The sequence below is a fragment of the Delphinus delphis genome, chromosome 12 (assembly GCF_949987515.2).
Source record: "Delphinus delphis chromosome 12, mDelDel1.2, whole genome shotgun sequence".
Classification (NCBI taxonomy): Eukaryota; Metazoa; Chordata; class Mammalia; order Artiodactyla; family Delphinidae; genus Delphinus; species Delphinus delphis.
In genome coordinates this window covers 64,180,001-64,202,744 of record NC_082694.2, presented here as the reverse complement: position 1 = coordinate 64,202,744, position 22,744 = coordinate 64,180,001, and the positions used below count along the sequence as shown (strand labels likewise).

Sequence of the window (22,744 nt, the reverse complement as noted above, 5' to 3'; positions counted from 1 at the left end):
ATAGAGGCCTTTTCACCAGGAGCAGGGCTGCCTGCGGGGTCGATTCCTGTTGCGGTTTTCCCAGTCTACGCGGGCGCCCCCTGCTGCCCACCCTGGTACATGCCAAGAGAGGAGTAGGGTACCAGAAGCTGCACACTCAAAAACAGTCACGCGGAGTTTACAATCCCAAAGGGAACCATCTAAACACTTTCGATGGACACTCCGCGCACCCCGAGCAGTCCTTTCTGGGGCCCGATCTAGTATTTTAATCCAATACCCACAGCAAGTATCCGAGCAAACACGGATAAGAAAATGACTGGAAATGCCTTCCAGACAGTATCAAATGAGTCCTGTGGGGCTTCTAGAAGGAAAGGACCGTTCAGTGACTTTGCCGAGTCCTTTGTCCTTTCCCGGGAGACGGGATCGAGGAGCGGGGACCTCTGCCTTGCCGACCCATAGGAACAATCGATGTGGATGTGGAGGGTGGCGGCGTGTTCTCCGGCTCATCTCACGCTTTCCCCAATTAGGATTTACTGCCTGACGTCACGTCTGCCGGAGATTGGCTGTTCAGATCTGACACTCGGTTCCACGGCGAGAGAAACTTTTTAAAGACTTTGCAGCCCGGGCTGCCGCTGAGCGTCCCGCGCGCTCACACCCGCCCTCGCCCACTCTCGCCGGGTCCCGGGCGCGGCAGCCCCTGCGCCGGCGGCGGGGCGAGCGGACCCTCACCTTGCGCGGCCCGCGCCCCTCGCCCCTCCCCTCCCGGGCCCCGCGTTCCCCACCCCCACCCCGCCCCCTCCTCCCCGCCGCTTTCGGCTGGGGTCTGGGGCCGTTCAGCAGCCCGCAGAACTTCCTCTCCTGCAACCGAGTTTTCCTCCTCCCCGCCTTTCCCGGGCTCCCGGTTGTTCTCGGGGGAGCCTGAGTGCGCGTGGGCGGCCGCACCGGGCGAGCGGCGCGGCCGGGGGCGGGGGCCGGGGCCGGGGGCGCCGGCTGGGGCCCGCGATGGCGGGGGCCTGGCTCAGGTGGGGGCTCCTGCTCTGGGCAGGGTTGCTCGCGTCCTCGGTGCACTGCCGGGTGCGGAGGATCACGTACGTGGTGCGCCCGGGCCCCGGCCTGGCGGCGGGCGCCTTGCCCCTGGGCGGGCCCCAGCGCCCGCGGACCTTCAACGTCGCGCTCAACGCCAGGTACAGCCGTAGCTCGGCGGGCGCCGGGGCCCCCTCGGAGCGGACTCGGCGCACCAGCCCGCCCGGCGGCGCGGCCCTGCAGGGGCTCCGGCCACCGCCACCGCCGGAGCCGGCGCGTCCCGGGGGCTCCGGCGGGCAGCTCCACCCCAAGCCTGGCGGTCACCCGGCGGCCGCGCCGTTCGCCAAACAAGGCAGGCAAGCGGTGCGCTCCAAAGTGCCGCAGGAGACCCAGAGCGGCGGGGGCTCGAGGCTGCAGGTTCACCAGAAGCAGCAGCTGCAGGGGTAAGCCCACACCCTCCCTCCTTCCTCGCGCGCGCCGCCCGCGCGGGTACCCGGGGAGACGCGGCTCCTGGGAGCCCAGCGGCGGCCGTGGGCGTAGTGCGCCGTCGGTGGGTTGTCTCCTCCCCGCCCGCCTCTGCCTGCCTCGCTTGCAGCGCGGCGGGAAGAGCGGAGTGCGGGGAAGCCGGGGAACTTTGAGGATAAACTCCGATCGCATTGTTACTGAGCTGCGGGTAAACACAAAAGGCATTTCTGCCTGGGGCGTAACCTCCTGTGCGCGAACCAAACTACTCCTACAAGATGGGCGTAAACATGAAGTCACTACAGCTTAATCCCTCAGCATCAATTAAACTTCTCTTTGCAGCTCAGTTTAATTTTTTTTCTTGAGCTAATGGAAAAAAAAAAGTTTGGAGGAGGGCTGCCTGTAAAGATCCACTTCCTGTTTTGTGACCTGGAGTTTTCAGCATCCTACTAATTGTGAGCTTGGCTTCCCTGCACCTGTGGGGTCTGTTTTCCTGGGGCGGCGTGTCTTAGCATTGACAGGAGTTTCGGTTGGATAGTTTCTGTTACTGGGCGTTCATAAACGTCCTCCTTGCCCCTCCTCCTCATTAATCACAGGTTGAGAGTGTGGGGGAAGACTTGTTTTGCTTATTTGTTGTTGTTGTTTTCTTCAGGGGTGGTTCCAAGCGTTGTGATTTCACTCCTGTTTGGACGCCTCTCTCTGAAACTCAGATTCAATTTAAAACGTGGGTGCAGATAATACACAAAATACCTTTGGCTCTACTTTACTTTTGGAGTTAAGAAAACCGTTTATTTGGACCTTGTTCTCCCCTCCTGTATAGTTCTAGGTTATGCAGGTTTTGGTTCTTCCATCCTTCCCTGATACACTGTCCTTACCCTTCTGCTTGGGCAGCTTTGGGTTGGACATCCTGGGTCCCTGTTTCGAAGCCAGAGGAATGTGGAAGCAGGAGGCTGGGCTTGCAGGAGCACCCTGGAGGCTTGGGTTCTCTGGAAGGCAGTGTCGCTACTACTGGACTCAGGGGTCTTGCTTTGTTTGTTTCAGGGTCAATGTCTGTGGAGGGCAGTGCTGCCATGGCTGGAGTAAGGCCCCTGGCTCCCAGAGATGCACCAAACGTAAGTTTCCAGGTTCACAGCAGCCCTGCACAGTAGGTGAAGTGGGTCTGTCCACACGAGGCATCCCACAGGGGTCACTTGAAGAGGCTATGCAATGTCTGTGATGCAGTCTACCCCGTTATCTGAAGCCTTCATCACCACCCAGGAAGGGCTGGGCCAGGGTAATGATGGTATCAAGGCCAGCAGCGATTCATTGTACAAAACCGTGCCGTGCATCCAAGATTCCCTTGCGCCCAACCGTGGTATTAATTACTCTGTTACCACCGTGAATCAGGGGCTAGGAAAAGAAATTCCCATTGGCGGATGTGCCGTATGGCAGAACCAGTGCAATTAATTTAACCATGGATATCGACACACGAAAAACATTCTTTAAGTTGATGGTAGGAGGGGAATGGGAAGTAGGACGCCCTGCTCTGGAACAAAACATCAGTAGTGTTAAAGCTTTCTGAAAACAGCACTCAGAATCTGCCGTCCTTGTGGCCTGTTGCCTAGGAGGTAACCACTCTACTGTTCTTCAGAACTGACAAGTGGGTTTTCCTGCATTGCTTCTCCAGCTGATACACAGGCTTAGGAGTGTTTTGAAACATATATTAATGATGCATATAGATTTGAGAACATCAGGAAATACTTCCCTCTGCATTGTGAAATTAAGGATTAAGGTAAAATATTCTTTGAGGGTCCTCTTGACGAGTTGATTCTGTCTGGTGCTACCTGGACATAAAGAATTCTTACTTCCTTTCAGGAGTAGTTAAGCATTCTTATGTGTTCTCTGCATAGAGTTTGAACCATAAACATGTGGATTAGAATCGTTCAAAATTTTAGCTGCTTTTTGGTATTCAGTGTAATAAGTAAAATTTAGCAATTTGTCTTGTATACGGTTTGGATTTTAAAATGCTGGTGAATTAATTAAAAATTTTTTCTATTATGGTCATTTCTATTACAGTCATTCTGGTGAACTTGCTTGTTGGAAGATGCCTTCAATCCTTGAAAGAAACAGGACTTTGGCATAGTGGCTTTAGTTTTATAAAAAGCAGTGTCCAGGTGGGTTATGATTTGGCTGTGATCAAGGAGTAGTGGCAGACATGAACTCACTAATCAGCCTCCTTGATATTGAACTCAAACCGCTAGGTCAGAAATACTCAGGGTTGTAGGCATGTTTATTTTTAATTTTAAATTTATTTTATTTATTTATTTTTGGCTGTGTTGGGTCTTTGTTGCTGCTCGCATGCTTTCTCTAGTTGCGACGAGTGGGGGCTACTCTTCGTTGCGGTGCGCGGGCTTCTCTTGTTGTGGAGCACAGGCTCTAGGTGCGCGGGCTTCAGTAGTCGTGGCATGCGGGCTCAGTAGTTGTGGCTCGTGGGCTCTAGAGTGCAGGCTCAGTAGTTGTGGCACACAGGCTTAGTTACTCTGCGGCATGTAGGATCTTCCCGGACCACGGCTCGAACCCGTGGCCCCTGCATTGGCAGGCAGATTCTTAACCACTGTGCCACCAGGGAAGCCCCAGGCATTTTAGATTGTCGTAATTCTTCACATCTTCTTAGATTACACTTGACAATAGCGCACCAGCATTTTCCTGAATTTACAATTGCTTGGGTCAATGACATGCCCTCTCCTCCCTTCGGTAACTCCTGCTATGATGTTGTTTGCCTGTTCTGTGCAGACAGCTCATCCGTGACAGCAGCATTGCTGTGCAAAGTGGGGTATTGCTGTGTAAAGATTAAAGATACAGAGCAGGTTGTTACAGGTGATGGTGAGTGCTCCTTGGTGCCCATTAGAGAGAATGTGTTCAGACTTTCAAAGAAGTTTACTTGGCAAATGATGCCGTTGAGTGCCCTCTCTGAAAAGAGAGTAGTACCCCATTCTTAGGTCGTCTGAGGATTTGCAGGTCCAAAGAAGATGCTCTAGAAGGAGAACATCCGATCTTGAGGAATCACCTCATGGCTTCCTGCTTCTCCAGGTGAGGGAGGCAAGGGCACAAGTGTGCCTCGGTTTAGCCAGGTTTGCCCTCTGGTGACCCAGAAAGAGAAAGGCTGCAAAAGGCTACCCGTCAGAAAAGTTAGGGTTGCACAGTTACTGTATACAGTGTTCCAGAGGAAGTTGCTCCGTTGGCTTAGTCTCACGATACCAATAACAAATGCTTCCGGCTTTTGGTTTAAGTTATCCTTCCAGCTTCTAGAAGGTAGCCCTTGGACAGCACCGGGACCTAAGCAATCAGTGTAACATTAGCCTTCCAGTACTGCCCAATCTGACAAATTAATTCAGGCCCAAATGGTGGAAGCTTAAATCACAACTTCTTTCAAGAACAGTTGTGTTTTTAAAAATGATGCTGGGTTAGGTCAGTGCTCAATCCAAAGTAATATACGCTAGATGGCTATGTTTCAATGGGGGGTCTTGTGTTTGTCTCCCTGTGCAGAGCCAGGGAGATGAGGGAGCCTTATACCTTCACATGGGACAACTGAGGTTACCACTGATGCAGCAAAACTTGTGTCCATGGCTAAGCAGTGTGACACCAGGAAAGACCCCTGGCCTTGGGTTCAGGAAACCTGAGTTTAAACCCTCAAGCGTTCACTAGCTGTGTGGCCTTGGGGAATTCATTTGACCTCTCTGACCCTTATATTTTCCCATCCTGAAATGACTGTGCTAAAAACTTGACTACTGGGACTTCCCTGGCGGTCCAGTGGATAAGACTCCACGTTTCCACTGCAGGGGGTGTGGGTTTAATCCCTGGTTGGGGAACTAAGATCCCACATGCCATACGGCGTGGCCAAAAAAACAAAACAAAACAAAACAAACCCCAAATTTGACTACTTTCTAGGATTGTTACAGGTATCAAGGTGAAATAGAATGATGGATGTGAAAGCCTTGATGAAACCAGAAGGAGTCTTAGAGTTTATTATTGAATCAAGCCAAGTAAATCCTGTCTCATTTATCCATTATTTGGTTTTCTTTCTTCCCTATGTATGTTTCTCGTCATCTTCTTTTCAAAGAATGTACATGTGGATCCCTTTTTATATTACAGCTTTAAAGTAGTTTAGGGCTGGGGGAGGGGGAAATAGGGAGATATTGGTCAAGCGGTACAAAGTTTCAGTCCCTCAGGATGAATAAGTTCTGGAGATCTAATACACAGCGGTGTGACTATAGTTAACAGTACTGTGTTATATACTTGAAATTTCTTCAGAGGGTAGATCTTAGCGCGTTCCCACCACACACACACACACACACACACACACACACACACGTTAACTGTGTGGTGATGGGTACGTTTATCAGCTTGACTGTGGTGCTTATTTTACAATGTGTGCGTATATCAAAACATTGTTATACACTTTAAATACATACAATTTTTATTTGTCAATTATACCTCAATATAGATGAATAAAAAAAGGAATAAATGAAAACGCCGGTCACTTCCATCCTGCCTGGCTTTGATTACTGAGAAAAAAGAAATAAAGTAGGCTGGGTTGTTCTGTATCCCAGAATGATTTATTTTAAAAGAACTTTGAAAGAGACTAAATATTAGATTATCTGTGTATCTCTAGTTCTCTTTGTGTAAAGCTTGCTGTTTAGATGGAAAATACTCCCCTAAGGTATTCATAAATCGAATGGAAAAAATTCTGACACCAATTTTTGTGACTACAACTACTTTGGTAAATACTAGTGAAATTTAGACTGCAAAAGCAATTGCTTTGTGGTCTCTTTCCTCTCTCACTTCCTTATTATGCTGAGATTGAACAATTGCACTTGGATATGGTTTATTACATTTAACAAATACAAAAACCAATGGCATGTCAACATGAATTTCCTTATTACCATAGTAATCATCATATACATAATTAACACAACATTGTAAAACAACTATACTTCAAATTAAAAAAGGTAGTAGTTATCATACAATGTGTATGCACATTTAAATATGCACATTAAATTTAAATCAACAGCAAGGATGCCTTGTAATTGTCAGTTCTATTTTGAGGATAATTGAAAGGGTTTAGCTGAAGAATTTCAGTTTGTAGAGACTTTTCCAGTTGATGCAAAAAATATTTCTGCGTAAGAGTTGGAATGTGTTTCTGTTGTTCAGTTTGCTTAATCCTGTGAGGAAAACAAGGTGCCCCTTCGAGGCAGACTGGATTGTTTTTAGTTGACTGAAACTTAATTTAAATGGGCCATAGGCAAATGCTTCTGAAGACTGAAGATTTAGCAAACCTGAAATTGCCAATCAGAGAGATGTGAAACAAATGGCAGCAGACCCACACGGGCAGAGAGAATGGATGTGGGGGTCCGCAATGGCAGCCCCGAGGGCTTTAGCCACCCAGTCTCTACGTAGAGATGCCCAGTTGCATGTTAATGCTTCTTTTCCAGACACCCTCTGTATGTGTGTCTCTAGGAATTGAAATCACAGCTCGGGATATGGCATTTTAGTTATTAATGTGGAATGACTGCTGATAGCGATGTCCATTTTGGGCAAAGGAGAAGGCACTGCATCTGTTCCCTTTCCAAGGGGTTCACATTTATTGGGAGGGTGTTAACTTTTTTTGGCCTATCCCCATTTTTGCATTTTGTTCCCTCTGTCTAAACTGAACCTGCCCCCTCTTGGTTGTTCCAATCTTATTGTGCCCCTCTCAGGGTAAGCGCAGGCCAGAGAGAGACATTGCCAGTGGGCTCAGCTTTAAAGAGGAGACTGGACCTGGGAACAGACCACACAAAAGAATAAAGGGGAGATGAGGGTGAGGCCGGGTTGGCAGGATGAGGTGGATGGAACAGGAAAGATGGCAGATCTGAATCCAAAGCGGGTGCCTGGCACATGGCAGGCCCTCCCTAAATGCATGGATGGTTCTTTCATTTCTTTAACGGATATCTGTTTAGCTTTTACCATGTGCCAGGGTCTGTGAATAGAGGAGAAACGCAGCCAGCTGTAGAGAGTGCGGGGTCTGTTTTTACTCACTTAACTCATGGCACATCAAATGACTTGTTCTCTCCTTAGCAAGAAACAGAAAATCGATATTCCATTGCTTTTCCACTGGCATTCAGCCCACAGTGCTTTGGGGGAAAAAAACCCCAAAAGCCAACCCTAGACATTTTCCTTAATTATATACAGAAGAGACGTAGTCACGTCTACCCTTGGTGCTTAGAGTTGCCGCAGTCGAGGGCATCGTCCATGAGTGTGGGGTGTGGCTGGAGTTGCAGGTGACAGAGGCCTTTCAGGCCGTCTCCTGTCCCTCTGGGCTTGGCGTTGCGCTAGCTGAGCTCGGGAGTTGGGCCCGGAGTGATCACACAGCTTTCGTCTGCCCGCTGTGGCCATTGACAGCTGCTTCGCCAATAGATCCACAGTGAGGTTTATTGTGGCAGCTGCTGGGAGCACCGCCCCGGCCCCAGTGCTGGGAGCAGGGGTGGGAGGGTCGGCTGGAAAATCTTGTCGTGCGGCACAGACCGCCCGGTGAAGGGAGAAGGACCCAGAGGTCAAGTTCACACTGGGTCAAATATGTGTTCTCAGCACTGGTTAAAACAAACATTTAGGAACCATAAATCCTGGACTGCGATCATACTTAAACCTTCATTGTGAAACCCTGCAGCCCCTGGGCCAACCTGAACACCCCGCCCTCCCGCCCCTGCCCGGCCTGCTTTAGTGAAGTGTTTCTCTGCCCGGTGAACCCTTGGCCCTTAGGAAGCCTGCCTTGTTCAGAGGACCTTTGGCCACCACGGGAGTCTGCTGTTTCTGAGCCTGTTATTTGTTGTCTTGGATATTCCAAACATACTCAAACGTGTTTGGGAGCTCAAATAAGTTTTCCTAAAATGCAGATTTTGCTTCCAAGTTCTTCCTAGCAATGAACAGGGCAACTAGGAGTGCTAGGGCGGTGTCGCCACTCTTGTAACACTGACCAAGATCAGAGCAGGGGCTGAGAAGCTGCTGATGAGGGGAGGGTAATTTGTGCAGTGCTTTGGAGCCTGTGAAGGGCGTTCGCTTTCTTTCTTTTACTTTAAAAAAAAAAAAAAAAGGAATGCTTCGTGAATATGCATGTCCTCCTTGTGCAGGGGCCATGCTAATCTCCTCTGTATCTTTCCAATATTAGTATATGTGCTGCAGAAGCCAGCACTGGAGAGCATTTTCTTGACCTTCACACCCTGGGAGTGTAGACCAGGCAGCCATGATTTATTACCCCCTTTTTAAACGGGGGGCAGGGCTCAGACCCCACCCCAGCTCTGTGGCTCTTGGTTTATTGTTCTTTCTACTGCCCTAGGCTTCCTGGCCGTCCAGTGTGGCAGCATCTCTCTTGAGGTCTTGGTCTTCGACTCTCCTGGCAGCCCTGCTTTGGACTGGCTTTCACTGCCTCTATTCGCTGTGTGATCTCCCAAGGCTGTAACAAAGTACCGCAAACTGGGTGGCTTAGAACAACAGAAATGTATTGTCTCAGAGTTCTGGAGGCTAGAAGTCCAAAATCAGTGTGTCGAGAGGGTTGGTTCCTTGTAAGGGAAGATCTGTTCCAGGCCTCTCTCCCTGGCTAGCAGAGGGCTGTCTTCTCCTTGTGTTTCTTCACCTCATTTCCCCTCTAGGCATGTCTATCTTTGTGTCCAAATTTCCCCTTTCTATAAGGACACCCGTCATATCAGATTAGAGCTCACCATAATGACCTCATTTTTAACTTGGTTACCTCTGTAAAGACCCTGTCTCCAAATAAGGTCACAAACTAAGGTACCAGGGATCGGGAATCCAACACAGCTTTCTTTGTGGGGGGAACCATTCAACTCATGATAGAAGGCCATAGATGCTCTGCACGTGGGCTTGAGAAGTGGGCTGCTCAGAGCTGGGCCACCCCTGAGGCAGTCAGGGATTCCCTAGCAATGACCCCAGGGCGGGTGGGCAGAGGCTCAGTTGCGCTCCTCCCACATAGTCTGTGACTGTGGATCTAATGTGGCTTCTTCCCTAATTCAGGAGCTCTGGCTGCTTCAGGGAGCAGAAGATGTGAGGAACTGGCCACTGGTGATTTTGGTTATACCTCTGGGCATTTCCACTTGTTCTGCTTTAAAGAGATTCTATGATGCCTCTTAAACATGAATGTGCAGCTGGTCGCTGGAGGAGTTTGTTAAACTGCTTTCTTGAATCAGAGTCTCTGGGATTTTTATTTAATGAGCACATCAGGTGATGCTGATGGAGGTGGCCCACCTTTTGAGAAACAGTGATCCAGAAGGAACCCTGTCCTGGGCAATATTTATGACACTTTGTGTGGGAATCTGAAGGCCAAGCCTAACACTTAGCAATTTAGAAACTTGTCAAGGCAGGAGCCCTCTACACATTGCTTTAGGTCAGTTTTAAATAGTACGTACAAAGATGGCTGCATACAGGGTTATTACACCCAGTTTTTCTTTTGTTAGTTGAATGATAAATACATACATTTTTACAAGAGTTGGACACTTGCAAAATTGTTAATGATACATAGGTGGTTAAATAAAGTGGTTTTAAAAAAGGTTGAAACCCTTTGGAACACATTGGGCGCTTTTTCCACTAAATATTTTATTTTTAATTATAAAATATTTTAAATACACAAAAATGCAGAAAATAATACATTCAGCTGCTCATGTTTTTAAAACCACCCTGATATTATAATTAAGCACAATAATTTACAGATAAGGGAGAAACTATGATCTTACCTTGCTCTTTTTTTTTTTTGGCTGTGTTGGGTCTTCATTGCTGCACACGGGCTTTCTCTAGTTGTGGTGAGCGGGGGCTACTCTTCATGGCGGTGCACAGGCTTCTCATTGTGGTGACTTCTGTTGGTGGACTACGGGCTCTGGGCGCGCGGGCTTCAGTAGTTGTGGCATGCGGGCTCAGTCGTTGCAGTGCGCGTACTCTAGAGCATAGGCTCGGTAGTTGTGGCACACAGGCTTAGTTGCTCCGTGACATGTGGGATCTAACCCGTGTCCCTTGCACTGGCAGGTGGATTCTTAACCGCTGTGCCACCAGGATTATCTTGCTCTAACTGCATGTTTTACTAATGATGTTTCCTATCTTCCTAGGGGAGAGAAAATAGTACATAATTTGTTGGTGTGGCACAAAGTGGTTGTTTTGGTACTTATGGAAAAATACATCAGAGCTGTATTTGTATAATCTCACGTGCACCTATTAATTGGCCTAGCTTATTATTAAGGACTGAACATTTCATGTAAGCACAGTCCCTTGGGCACCAAGAATCTGTGTGCACGGTGTCATTTAGACCCAAGACAATGTGGTTACAAGAAGGAAATGCTGCCTGTTACTGTCCCACCTGACCCGCCTTTCTTGCTTTCCTCCTCTTTCTCTCTGTCCTTTCTAGGCCTCAGTTTTGCGTGCCGTGAACTAGAGGCAGTATAGGTCCATGGTTAGAAGTTCGGTCTTTGGAGTTAGAATACAAGGCACCTAACTTGATGTTAACACTTTGTCAACACATCCTCACTATGTGACCTTGGACTGTGAGAGCTGGGGCAAGGCTAAGTTACCCCATTCACAGGACAGGTGTGATGATGGTTTGTGCTATCATTCAGAGGCTTGTTGGGGGACCGCATGAAGTAATAATACACAGAGTTCTTGGAGAGCAGCTGTCCCCCTGCCCCCCGCACAACAGTATTTGACAGATGTGAGCTCTCAGGGGTTCCTGTTTACTTGCTTAGACCCTCTCCCTCCTGGGCGCCTCAGCTTTTCACACACCCCTCTTGGTGTTTCTCAGATCCCCTGGTGAAAATCATGGCTCTCTCTCCCCCTCTCTGGGAGCACTCTGTTTTCACTCTTACTTTGCTCTGGGTATGGCTGGACCAGGGGAGAGGGGCATCTGCCTCCCCATCAACGTGGAGCTCCTGGGGAGTGGCATTTTCTTTCTTTCTTTTTTTTTAAAAACACTTTTTAAAAATAAATTTATTTATTTATTTATTTTGGGCTGCGTTGGGTCTTCATTGCTGCACACAGGCTTTCTCTAGCTGCGGAGAGCGGAGGCTACTCTTCGTTGCGGAGCACGGGCTCTAGGGTGCTCGGGCTTCAGTAGTTGTGGTACGTGGGCTTATTTGTCCGCGGGATGTGGGATCTTCCCAGACCAGGGATCCAACCTGTGTTGGTCCATTCATCGGCAGGCGGATTCTTAACCACTGTGCCACCAGAGAAGTCCTGCAGGATTTTCTTTGTGTCATTTTAAGTACCCAGGCTCTGTTCCTTGCCATAGTACAAATGCTAACTGAATCGAGTAGAATTGAATTGAACCAGCATCTCTGATTTTGCTGTGTTGTAAATACTATCCTCTAAACGCTACCTAAAGAATTCTACTTCCTTTTTTGTTTCCTCTCACCTTTGGGCAATAATTCTCCTTTGGTTTTCTTTCTACTATTTTTTCTGTGTGCTTATCCCTTGCCTGACAGACACTGCTTATTATGACAGCTTTTCAAGGACACACCACCTTATTCCATTTCCTCCTACTTCTCTGAAGGCTACCCTGGCATGGCCCAAACTTTAAGACAGCTTTTCCTTTCTCACTGCCAATTTTAGAATCTTTCAGCTAAACATCATCTGATAGAGATTTGGGACTAAGTAAAATGAATGTTGTATGATTTTCCCTGTAATTTTAGATCCCCAAATACTTCTCTTGGCCAACTACACTATTCCCTGTGGTTTTTGCACTCCACTACATTTGAGTAATATTGTTGGCATGGACCTAAGTAAACAGTTTGCAAAATGTCGTGTTTTGTAAATTAGGAGATGGATGGGCTGGTTTTTTAATACATGCTCTTGGTTCTGCTGGACCAGAGGAAGGATGAGTTTGGTCAGTGGATGGGAAGACAAATCGGAGGAAAGTTTGTTTTTATTTTAAAAATTTGTTTTATTCATTTATTTTTGGCTGCATTGGGTCTTTGTTGCTGCATGCGGGCTTTCTGCAGTTGTGGGGAGCAGGGGCTACTCTTCGTTGCGGCGCGTGGGCTTCTCGTTGCGGTGGCTTCTCTTGTTGCAGAGCACGGGCTGTAGGCGCGTGGGCTTCAGTAGTTGTGGCACTTGGGCTCAGTAGTTGTGGCTCGCGGGCTCTAGAGCACAGGCTTGGTAGTTGTGGTGCACAGGCTTAGTTGTTCCGCGGCATGTGAGATCTTCCAGTACCAGGGCTCGAACCCGTGTCCCCTGCATTGGCAGGTGGATTCTCAACCACTGTGCCACCAGGGAAGTCCCTGGAGGGAGGTGTTTTTAACTGAAGTTGATGTGGTCAATTTACTCATCAGTTATTTAAAGGTGAGAACTAAATGGTTGGAGGGGAACCTTCAGAAGTATATTTTGGTAATGAATTAAGGGAGAATCTTCACAGGGGAAAGAAGATGTAACCAGCAAAAAGCCACTGGAGGAAAAGAGGATCATAAAATAAGGAATATATAATAATAGGGATCCTTTGTCTTTGTTCACTTTAAAATGTTTGTATTTCTTATAGGATTACCAAGCAATTCCAATCTCCCTTTCAATCTTGCAGGAACTTCAGTTTATTATTGTTACTATAAAATAAGAGTAGAATCTCTATCCTTTCACCCATATGTGTTACATTTAACACCATATCAAGTGGGCAGTTAACAATTAACATCTTCAGCATGTTTCATTGTAAAAGCCATTTAAATCGGCTAAGAGGTACCACCTCACCTTGATGAATCATTTGCTACATTGGTTCAAGAGTGGGAGTGCTTCTGTCTCTGCCATTAGCTGTGAAGTTTCAAGCAGATCAATTAATTAACTCCTAAGATTTTTTTTCAAGCTGAATGAAATGAATGGGGATAGGGCCATTCATCACCCAACCTAATTCAGGTCATTCTTGTGAATATTGGACATACAAATCCTCTTCTGTCTTAACTTTTTTTTTTTAATTGGTGTATAATTGCTTCACAATGTTGTGTTAGTTTGTGCTGTACACGAAGTGAATCAGCCATATGTATACATATATCTCCTCCCTCTTGGACCAACCCCCCCCCACCCCAAATCCCACCCATCTGGGTCACCACAGAGCACCAAGCTGAGCTTCCTGTGCTATACAGCGGGTTCCCACTAGCTGTCTATTTTACACATTTTTCACATTGTATCACTTTCGTGTGTGTGCACTTGTGGGTGTGTGCTTCCCGGCTTGATGTGAGTTCTGTCTGTGAGGGTAGTGATCAATACCATAACCATCTTTTTATCCTCGGACCTAGTAAGCACATAGACTTTTATGGAAGGAATGAATGAATGAATGATTAAATGGATGAATGAATTCATTTGTTGTACTTTCACTGAGTCCCTGTGTGCTAGGTACTGGCACACAGAAGGTGTTAAGATTTATTTGCTATGAAGAAAATAAAACAGGGCGAGAGGATAGAGAGTGATGGGGGCCGGGGGAAGGGGGATGGAGTAAGGAAAGGTCACTGTAAGGAAGTGGTTTATGAGACCTATGTGATATGAAAGGGTCTGGTGGAAGAGCCTTTTTGGACAAGAGAACAGCTAGAACAAAGACTCTGGGGTGGGAATAGGCCTGGCCCTGTACAGGGACGCAGAAGTGAGTTTTGTTGGGTTGTTAGTATGGGCTAGAGTAATAGGTGATAAGGGAGACAGGGCTGGATCGCCAGTCAGGTCTTGTAGGCTATGGAAAGCCATAAATAGGGGACTTACAGCTTACAAATGCAAGTAGATTTTATTATTAATGAATAAACACAATACAGGATTTGGTATTTAACAGCACTACTTTTCTATGTCTGTGAGTCTGTTTCTGTTTTGTAAATAAGTTCATTTGTATCATATTTTAGATTCCACGTATAAAGTGGAAGTAAGTAAGTGGACTTAATTCACTTAGTATGACACTCTCTAGGTCCATCCATGTTGCTGCAAATGGCATTATTTCATTCTTTTTTATGGCTGAGTAGTATTCCTTGTATATATATGTCACATCTTCTTTATCCATTCATCCATTGATGGACATTTAGGTTGCTTCCATGTCTTGGCTATTGTAAATAGTGTTGCTATAAACATTGGGGTTCATGTTTCTTTTCGAATTATAGTTTTCCCTAGATATATGGCCAGGAGTGGGATTGCTGGATCATATGGCAACTCTAGTTTTGGTTTTTAAAGAAACCTCCATACTGTTTTCCATAGTGGCTGCACCAATTTACATTTTCACCGATAGTGTAGGTGTTTTCTCCACACCCTGTCCAGCATTTGTTATTTGTAGATTTTCTGATGATGCCCATTCCAACTGGCGTGAGGTAATACCTCATTGTAGTTTTGATTTGCATTTCTCTAATAATTAGTGATGTTGAACATCTTTTCTTGTGCCTATTGGCCATCTGTATGTCTTCTTTGGGGAAATGTCTATTTAGGTCTTCTGCCTATTTTTTGATTGGGTTGTTGTTTTTGTTGAGTTGTGTGAGCTGTTTGTACATCTTGGAAATTAAGCCCTTGTTGGTCACATTGTTTACAAATATTTTCTCCCATTCCATAGGTTGTCTTTTCATTTTGTTTATGGTTTCCTTTGCTGTGCAAAAGCTTATAAGTTTGATTAGGTCCCATTTGTTTATTTTTGCCTTTCTTTCTATTGCCTTGGGAGACTGACCTAAGAAAACATTGCTATGATTTATGTCAGAGAATGTTTTGTGTATGTTCTTTTCTAGGAGTTTTATGGTGTCATGTCTTATATTTAAGTCTTTAAGCCATTTTGAGTTTATTTTTGTGTATGGTGTGAGGGTGTATTCTAACTTCATTGATTTCTGTGCAGCTGTCCAGTTTTCCCAACACCACTTGTTGAAGAGACTGTCTTTTCTTCATTGTATATTCTTGTCCATTGTATATTCTTGTCTCTTTTGTCAAAGATTAATTGACTGTACGTGTGTGGTTTTATTTCTGGGCTTTCTATTCTGTTCCATTGATCCATACGTCAGTTTTTGTGCCAGTACCATGCTGTTTTGATTACTGTAGCTTTGTAGTATTGTCTGAAGTCTGGGAGGGTTATGCCTCCAGCTTTGTTCTTTTTCTTCTGGATTACTTTGCAATTCTGGGTCTTTCATGGTTCCATATAAGTTTTAAGATTATTTGTTCTAGTTCTGTGAAAAATGTCATAGGTATTTGATAAGGGATTGCATTAAATCTGTAGATTGCTTTGTGCAGTATGGCCATTTTAAGTGTACTAATTCTTCCAATTCAATGTTTCATTGTTCTTAATGTATAAGTCTTTCACCTACTTAGGTTTATTCCTAAGTATTTTTTTTTGGATGTGATTTTAAAAGGGGTTGCTTTATTACTTTCCCTTTCTGATATTTCATTGTTAGTGTAAAGACATGCAACAGATTTCTGAATGTTAATTGAAAAATAATGTTTTAAATAGAAAGTTGAATCACCTTTATTGTTAATTTTTTTTTTTTTGCGGTACGCGGGCCTCTCACTGCTGTGGCTTCTCCTGTCATGGAGCACAGGCTCCGGACGCGCAGGCTCAGCGGCCATGGCCCACGGGCCCAGCCGCTCCGCGGCATGTGGGATCCTCCTGGACCGGGGCACGAACCCGTGCCCCCTGCATTGGCAGGCGGACCCTCAACCACTGCGCCACCCGGGGAAGCCCCCTATTGTTAATTTTTATTGATGAGAAAAGCTGCATATAGAATAGTGAAGTACCCAAGGCCATACACAAATTACTGTTGCAGTCTAACTTCCTGTGTTGTACCCAGATCGCCAGCCCAGCCCTATGCTGATTGGACCTCTGTGCCTTTGCTGAGCTCTGGCAGAAGGTGACACTCTCACCAGAGCCATGAGGCCAAGACTTAGGATGGAAGTTTGAGGATCAAAAAAAAAAAAAGTCTCTGGTCACTGCTGTGTTGAAAAGCAAACTAGGGGGGATCTTCACATGGTACTAAATAAAAAATAAAACGTTAAATCCTTTAAAAAAACTTTAAACATAAAAATCCCAATCTTGTGCTTGTAGAAAATTCACAGAGAGCAGTTAGGATGTGTTAAAGTAAGAGTGTAAAATTTTTGGAATACATTTGAATTCTGTTCTGAAATTTTCTTCAATGCCTCCGCCCCATCCAACTTATTGTTGGTGGGGTGAGCCCGAGATAGGTGCAAAGGTAGCCTCTGCTGGGAGATTTGTAAATGAGGTTAATACCACCCTCTGCAGTTAAGATCGGATGAAATGAGGCTCATGAACATGCGTCACAGGAGAGCCCTATAAACATAAGGTGATATTATTAATAAAGTTTTTCTGGCTGTTTTGTGAAAACTTTTCAATTGCTGGTGAAAATTTTTTTTCTATAATGTGTTAGTATACTTCTTTTCTTGAAAATTAGAATGCTTGGGACTTCCCTGGTGATCTAGCAGTTAAGACTCCGCACTCCCAGCGCAGGGGGCCTGGGTTTGATCCCTGGTCAGGGAACTGGATCCCGCACGCATGCCGCAACTAAGAGCCCACATGCTGCAACTAAAGATCCTGCACGCGGCAATGAAGATGCGCGTGACGCAACTAAGACCTGGTGCAGCCAAATAAATAAATATTAAAAAAAATATACATATATATTAAAGAAAATTAGAATGCTTAGTGTATTTCAGTCAGTTTTGGGGGTCATAGATCTTGTGTATCACACCTTTACATTGATCATCCCATTTATGGTCTCTGGGGGCACATCCTGGAAGTTGGCTTGAAAATAAGCAAAAATACCTAAATCTCCACGTTAATTCCCCGTCCACATGCACGAGTGATTCGCTTTATTCTCCTAAAAGTAGAGTGCAGGCAAAGACGAAGATTTCTTCTTTTGAGAAAGCTCCGTTTCTTTCTTACTGTGATAGTGAAAAGGTTATGTTTTTAGTCCAAAATTTCTCAGTAATTGGAGGTGAAATAATACAGATGATAAATTAAAGTCAGGGACCCTGTTTTTGTTTTACTTTGTATCCTTCGGGAAGCCGGCCTACCCAGTGGTTCTGCATATACAATAGACCCTTAGTTGCTTGATTAATAAGCATTACAAGTCACATTTGTTTTGAGGGAAAGACCAGCTGAAATTCATTTAACTCAGTGGCTACCGAGATTATGTCAGTAAGCTGTTCCTTTTGTTATGAGAGAATGTATATTGCAACAAGCCTCCCTGGGTGCTCAGCGCTCAATGTTGAGTGCTAGATGCTCTTTCTCTGGTAAAACTGCCCCATTCCTTCCTGTAATACAGACTGCTTGAGTGGCACTTCATAGACCTAGGGATTCTCAAAGCATGGTCCCTGGACCAGGGGCAGCAGCATCGCCTGGGAACTCATTAGAAATGCAGATTCTCAGGCCCCACCCTGGACTCGCTGAAGCAGAAACTCTGAGGTTGGGGCCCAGCACTCTGTGTTTTAACGTGCCCTCCAGGGGGTGCCGTTATAGTTGTGGTTTGAGAACCACTACTCTCGCTAAACCCATCTCCTCCTCCCTTTCTGTGTCCCCCCTGCACCCCTCCTTGATCATCCAACGGGGAGAAGGAGTACAGGGAAATTGGCTCCTTTGGGCTCCATGCCTTGGGGACTAGAAGCGTGTGTTTTCTCCCCTTCCCAACGGAACGGAGCGATTCCCTTGTCTCAGGTGGGAATTCTGGACCTGAGCAGATGCAGCCGTGCACATTGACACACAGTCTGTTCTGCACAGTGACTGAGGAGACTTGGAGAAGCCATTTGGCCATCCAGTGAACGTGGGTTTTGTGCCTTTGGGCCTTCCTAGTTCTGTTCTTTACTGTGGACAATGCTGAAATCCCTTCTTCATGTTCTTCAGAGCTGCAGTTATCAGCTTTGTGTGGTGCATGGATCCCCTCTGTCTCACAACCCCCCGTGGGATGTATAAGAAATGCAAGTTGTGGGAATGAACTTATTTAGGAGACAGAAACAGACTCACAGACATAGAAAACAAACTTACGGTTACCAAAGAGGAAAGAGGGTGAGAAAAGGATAAATTAGGAGTTTGGGATTGGCAGATACAAACACTATATATAAAATATCAATAGATAAATCACAAGGTTCTACTATATAGCACAGGGAACTGTATTCAATGTCCTCTAATAAACCATAATGGAAAAGAATATGAAAAGGAATATATATATATACACACACACACACACACACACACATACTGAAAAACTTTGCTGTACATCAGAAACTAACACAACATTGTAAATCGAGTATACTTCAGTTAAAAAAAAAGAAATGCAGGTTATGGGGCCCCACCCCAGACCTACCACAGTGGAACCCCCAGGGGTGACCCTCGTTTTCACAAGCACCCTGCCGACTGATCCACATGGAAGCTTGAGGACCCTGGGATTAAAGTGGGTATACTGAAATAAAAGATGTCACAGGCAAGGAATGACGAGAAAGGTATTACACAATAAATAAAAGGAACAGGAGTGAACGTGACATCTTGTTTTGGAGGCAGGTGCTGTTACTCGTTTCCAAGATAGTTTAGAAGTGAAATGAAGAGCAAACTGTGGTCCAGAACATGCCCTCGGCATTGGCAGGGACAAAGCTTTCTTGTGTGAAGATGAGGAAGTTCAGACGGAGAATGGACAAGGCAGAGTTGCTTGGCCATTCCTTGGGGTCCTGCTGACTCATTCCTGGAAGTCACTGTAGGAAGGCATCAGATCTTTGGAAACTGACCAGTTGAGAATTTCAGCAATGACACACACTTTTGAATGTGTATTTAGGAAAAGAATTGCCTATAATAAGACTAAGAACCTTTTTAGAAAAAGAGTGAATGAGGAGTTGCTTTGCTTGTCCTGTGAAATAGGGACTGTTTTTCCCCATCACATATCTTTTTTTTTTTCCTGCAAAATAATGAATGCAAAAACACTTTATCTGCATATGGAAGAAAAATTACGTTTTTAAAAAATATTTATTTCTTCTCCAAGTAGAAAGTTTTTTTGGGGGGGAAGGTAGCTTATTTAAATCATCAGTTACTGTGGTAATAGTTATATGTGGTTAAAAGTAAATATTTTATCTTTTCTTCACAAACATGTAGTTATTTCCAAATACCTACATGTTACTTTTGATAAAACATTCAAATGTTTGAATACCATGTAGACAAGACCATAATATTAGAAAATGGTGCTAAAATTTTGAAAAGACCCAAATTTCAGGAATGGCTTAAAATATGAATTTAAAAAAAATTAGTTTTCACTCCTGCTGTCTTAGTATGGGTAAACATTTTTTTTTTTTTTTTTGAGGTACACGGGCCTCTCACTGTTGTGGCCTCTCCCACTGCGGAGCAGAGGCTCTGGAAGCTCAGGCTCAGCAGCCACGGCTCAAGGGCCCAGCCGTTCCACGGCATGTGGGATCCTCCCGGACCGGGGCACAAACCTGTGTCCCCTGCATCGGCAGGCAGACTCTCAACCACTGCGCCACCAGGGAAACACTTTTTTTTTAAACAACTGTTAACATTTTTATAGCTGAGTTATCTCTCTGTATATGTCCTTAGAGGCCTATATCTCACATTTGCTTATTAACCTTTCATTTTAATTCACTAAACTTCTTATAACTTATCTACTGTATAGAAGGCCTTGTGTTATGGGCTAAGAAGACCCTGCTCTGTGGAGCTGACAGTCTAGTGGAAAGGACAAGATGACCATAATACTAGGAGTGTGGCAGACACACCCTAAGATAACCCCTGATGGGTGACACCTTTGTATAATTCCCTCCTCTTGAGTGTGAGAAGAACCTGTGACTTGCTTCAAGTCAATAGACTATGCGAAAGGTGACGGAATGTCATTTCCTTGACTTTGTTGTGTTATATACGACTCCATCTTAGCCAACTGGAGTGAGAGACCTCCTGCTGGCTTGGAAAAAGCATGCTGCCCTGTTGGGCTTGTGGCTTGCCGATGCAGAGGACCATGTGGCAGGAAGCTGTGGGCTGTCTCTAGCTGGTAGCCAGTATGAACCTGGAGTGCTCAGTCCGACAGACACAAGGAAATGAAGTCTGCCAAAAACCTGAATGGTCTTGGAAGTAGATTCTTCCCCACTTGAGCCTCAGATGAGACTGCAGCCCCACTGACACCTTGATTATAGCCTTGTGAAGAACTAGGTCCTGAAGCAGAGGACTGGGTTCATCTGTGCCCAGACTACTCACTTATAGAAACTGTGAGGTAATAAATGTGTATTGTTCTAAGCCTTTGAAATGGTGATACTTCGTTAGGTACCACTAGAAAATTGATACAAGGAAGAATGTGCAGATGCTGGAAGAGCAGCCCAGCCCCAAGTCATCTAACGAGCACCTAGTGAATACATTCTCTGTGTCATCCACTTTCCCAGCACTGGAAATGCAAACATGAATAAAACATGGTTATACCTTCAAGTAGCTCCCAGTCTGGAGTCGTGGGGCTTTGAGGGAAGGACGTTGCTCTCCCTTGGGGGAATATTAGAGTAGAAATTGTTTGAAATGGCTTTTGAGGATAGAGAGAACCTGGACTTGGGGAATCTGTTGGTGGGAAAACCTCTCGCTCAGGTAATGGATGGTGCTGACTTTACAGTTTGGCTGGAAAGGGGGTTTTCACTTTTGGAGGGTTTGGATTTGCTTTAACCATAAGTCTTTATTGAAGAGGAAGAATACCATTGCAGGAGATGAATAAGTCACCCTCATAGCTTAAAGGGGTAAGCTCTATGGCCAAAGTGGACAGCATAACATTTTATTTTAAAAACAATAAAATTACAAATCATAAGGGCTCCGAAGCGTCCTCTGATAATCTTTCCCTTTCATTCAAGTCCTATGTTGGATCACTGAATCATAAAACCAGATTGTCAAAATAGTCATGAATAATTTTCTTCTAAGCCAGTTTTTTTTTCTTATGGAGGGGGACTTGTGGGTCATAAAGACAGCAGCTTCCATTTGTTATGTTTTTAGCCTTTAGCTGAGGGCACTCAAATGAGGTCCTCTAAGGACCCCTTCCAAGGATGCTGTTTACCGAAGGTACCTACCGTGCTGCAAGGTGGTGTCCATAACAGGATGGCCTCACCCACAGCTCTGAGTTCCTAAATATGTCAGTCCAAAGAGGACCATTGTGTATCTTCTTTCCAGTGTGTACCCGGACAAGCACAAGACTGTTGGCTTCTGCTTTATGGCCGGCGATCATCTCATAATAGTGCTGATATTAGAAGTGCTTTTGGCCAAGCCTCTTTTTTTGGATCTGAATACATTTCAGGTTCCCCTTCATCTCTCCTGATCACTCAGCTTGGTGGTATAACACGTGGCTTTGAAGGGCTTCTCTGATCTTGTGATCTTATGAAATCTCCTTTCCTGATTGTTCTTCAAAAACAGGAGAGCAGTTTCTCTGGCCTGTTTTAACTCAGGTGTACCTGTAGAGTGGGCTTGGTTTGTGGGCCTGTGGGGCCAGGATGTGAGAATGGAAATCAAATTCTCTTCTTCTCTAGGCTCCAGGCCCCAGTGGGGTGGCAGAGGTCCTGTAGGCAGGTCTGGGGATGCTGAGGGGTGAGAATGCGGACATTCAGGGGTGGATGGTGCCCTGTGTAACCCTCCAGGGGCACTTCTTGGTTTCTTCTGGAAACAGCAGGGAAGACCAGAGTGTTCCCTTTTCCATCCCTTCCATATCTGGCTTTTGATCTGCTTTTTTCCCTTTCCCATACCTTTAAGATTCTCTGCCCATCTATTCCTGAAGGAAGGTCACAGATAATTTGAAACCTTCTGAGGGTGTCTTCTGCTATCAGTTGCAGGTGCCGGAAGGTTTCTTTTCTATTCTTGTGCCTAGTACATGGTAGACACTCAAAAAATATTTTTGGGGCTTCCCTGGGGGCGCAGTGGTTAGGAATCCGCCTACCGATGCAGGGGACACGGGTTCGTGCCCCGGTCCGGGAAGATCCCACATGCTGCGGAGCGACTGGGCCCGTGAGCCATGGCCACTGAGCCTGCGCGTCCGGGGCCTGTGCGCCGCAACTGGAGAGGCCACAACAGTGAGAGGCCCGCGTACTGCAAAAATAAAATAAAAATTTTGAATGAACGAATCTTTCACATCTTTCTGACCCTGTTGGCACAATTGAGTCTTATACACACAGAAGATTGAATTTGATTCATCTATATTTCTGAGGGAAGTCTAGACTCTCAGGGCAGGGGATCAGCTAGGACTTTTAGGATGATGTTGGTGAGCACATCGATTGACTGGAGGATAAAGCAGAAGCAGCTGGAGCCAAGTGGAGTGGGCGTCTGCAGGGTGTGGTG

General features: G+C 45.7%; 1 protein-coding gene and 1 non-coding gene across 7 annotated transcripts in view; one reads left to right on the top strand and one right to left on the bottom strand.

Moving 5' to 3' along the window:
• Positions 1-22,744, top strand: part of LTBP1 (latent transforming growth factor beta binding protein 1) — a 461,631-nt gene that overhangs the window by 37,182 nt on the left and 401,705 nt on the right. For 4 of the 6 annotated variants that reach the window (XM_060026844.1, XM_060026842.1, XM_060026841.1 and 1 more), the window contains exons 1-2: positions 611-1,445; positions 2,506-2,576. In XM_060026844.1, coding sequence (XP_059882827.1) covers positions 982-1,445; positions 2,506-2,576 — 535 coding nt within the window. In that variant the 5' untranslated portion in view covers positions 611-981. Of the gene's footprint in view, positions 1-610; positions 1,446-2,505; positions 2,577-22,744 lie in introns of those variants that run through there. The other 2 variants (XM_060026843.1, XM_060026845.1) reach the window with 2 other exon arrangements.
• On the bottom strand, positions 8,562-8,668 carry LOC132435677 (U6 spliceosomal RNA). The gene has a single exon (XR_009521620.1). It is a non-coding gene; the product is annotated as a U6 spliceosomal RNA (small nuclear RNA).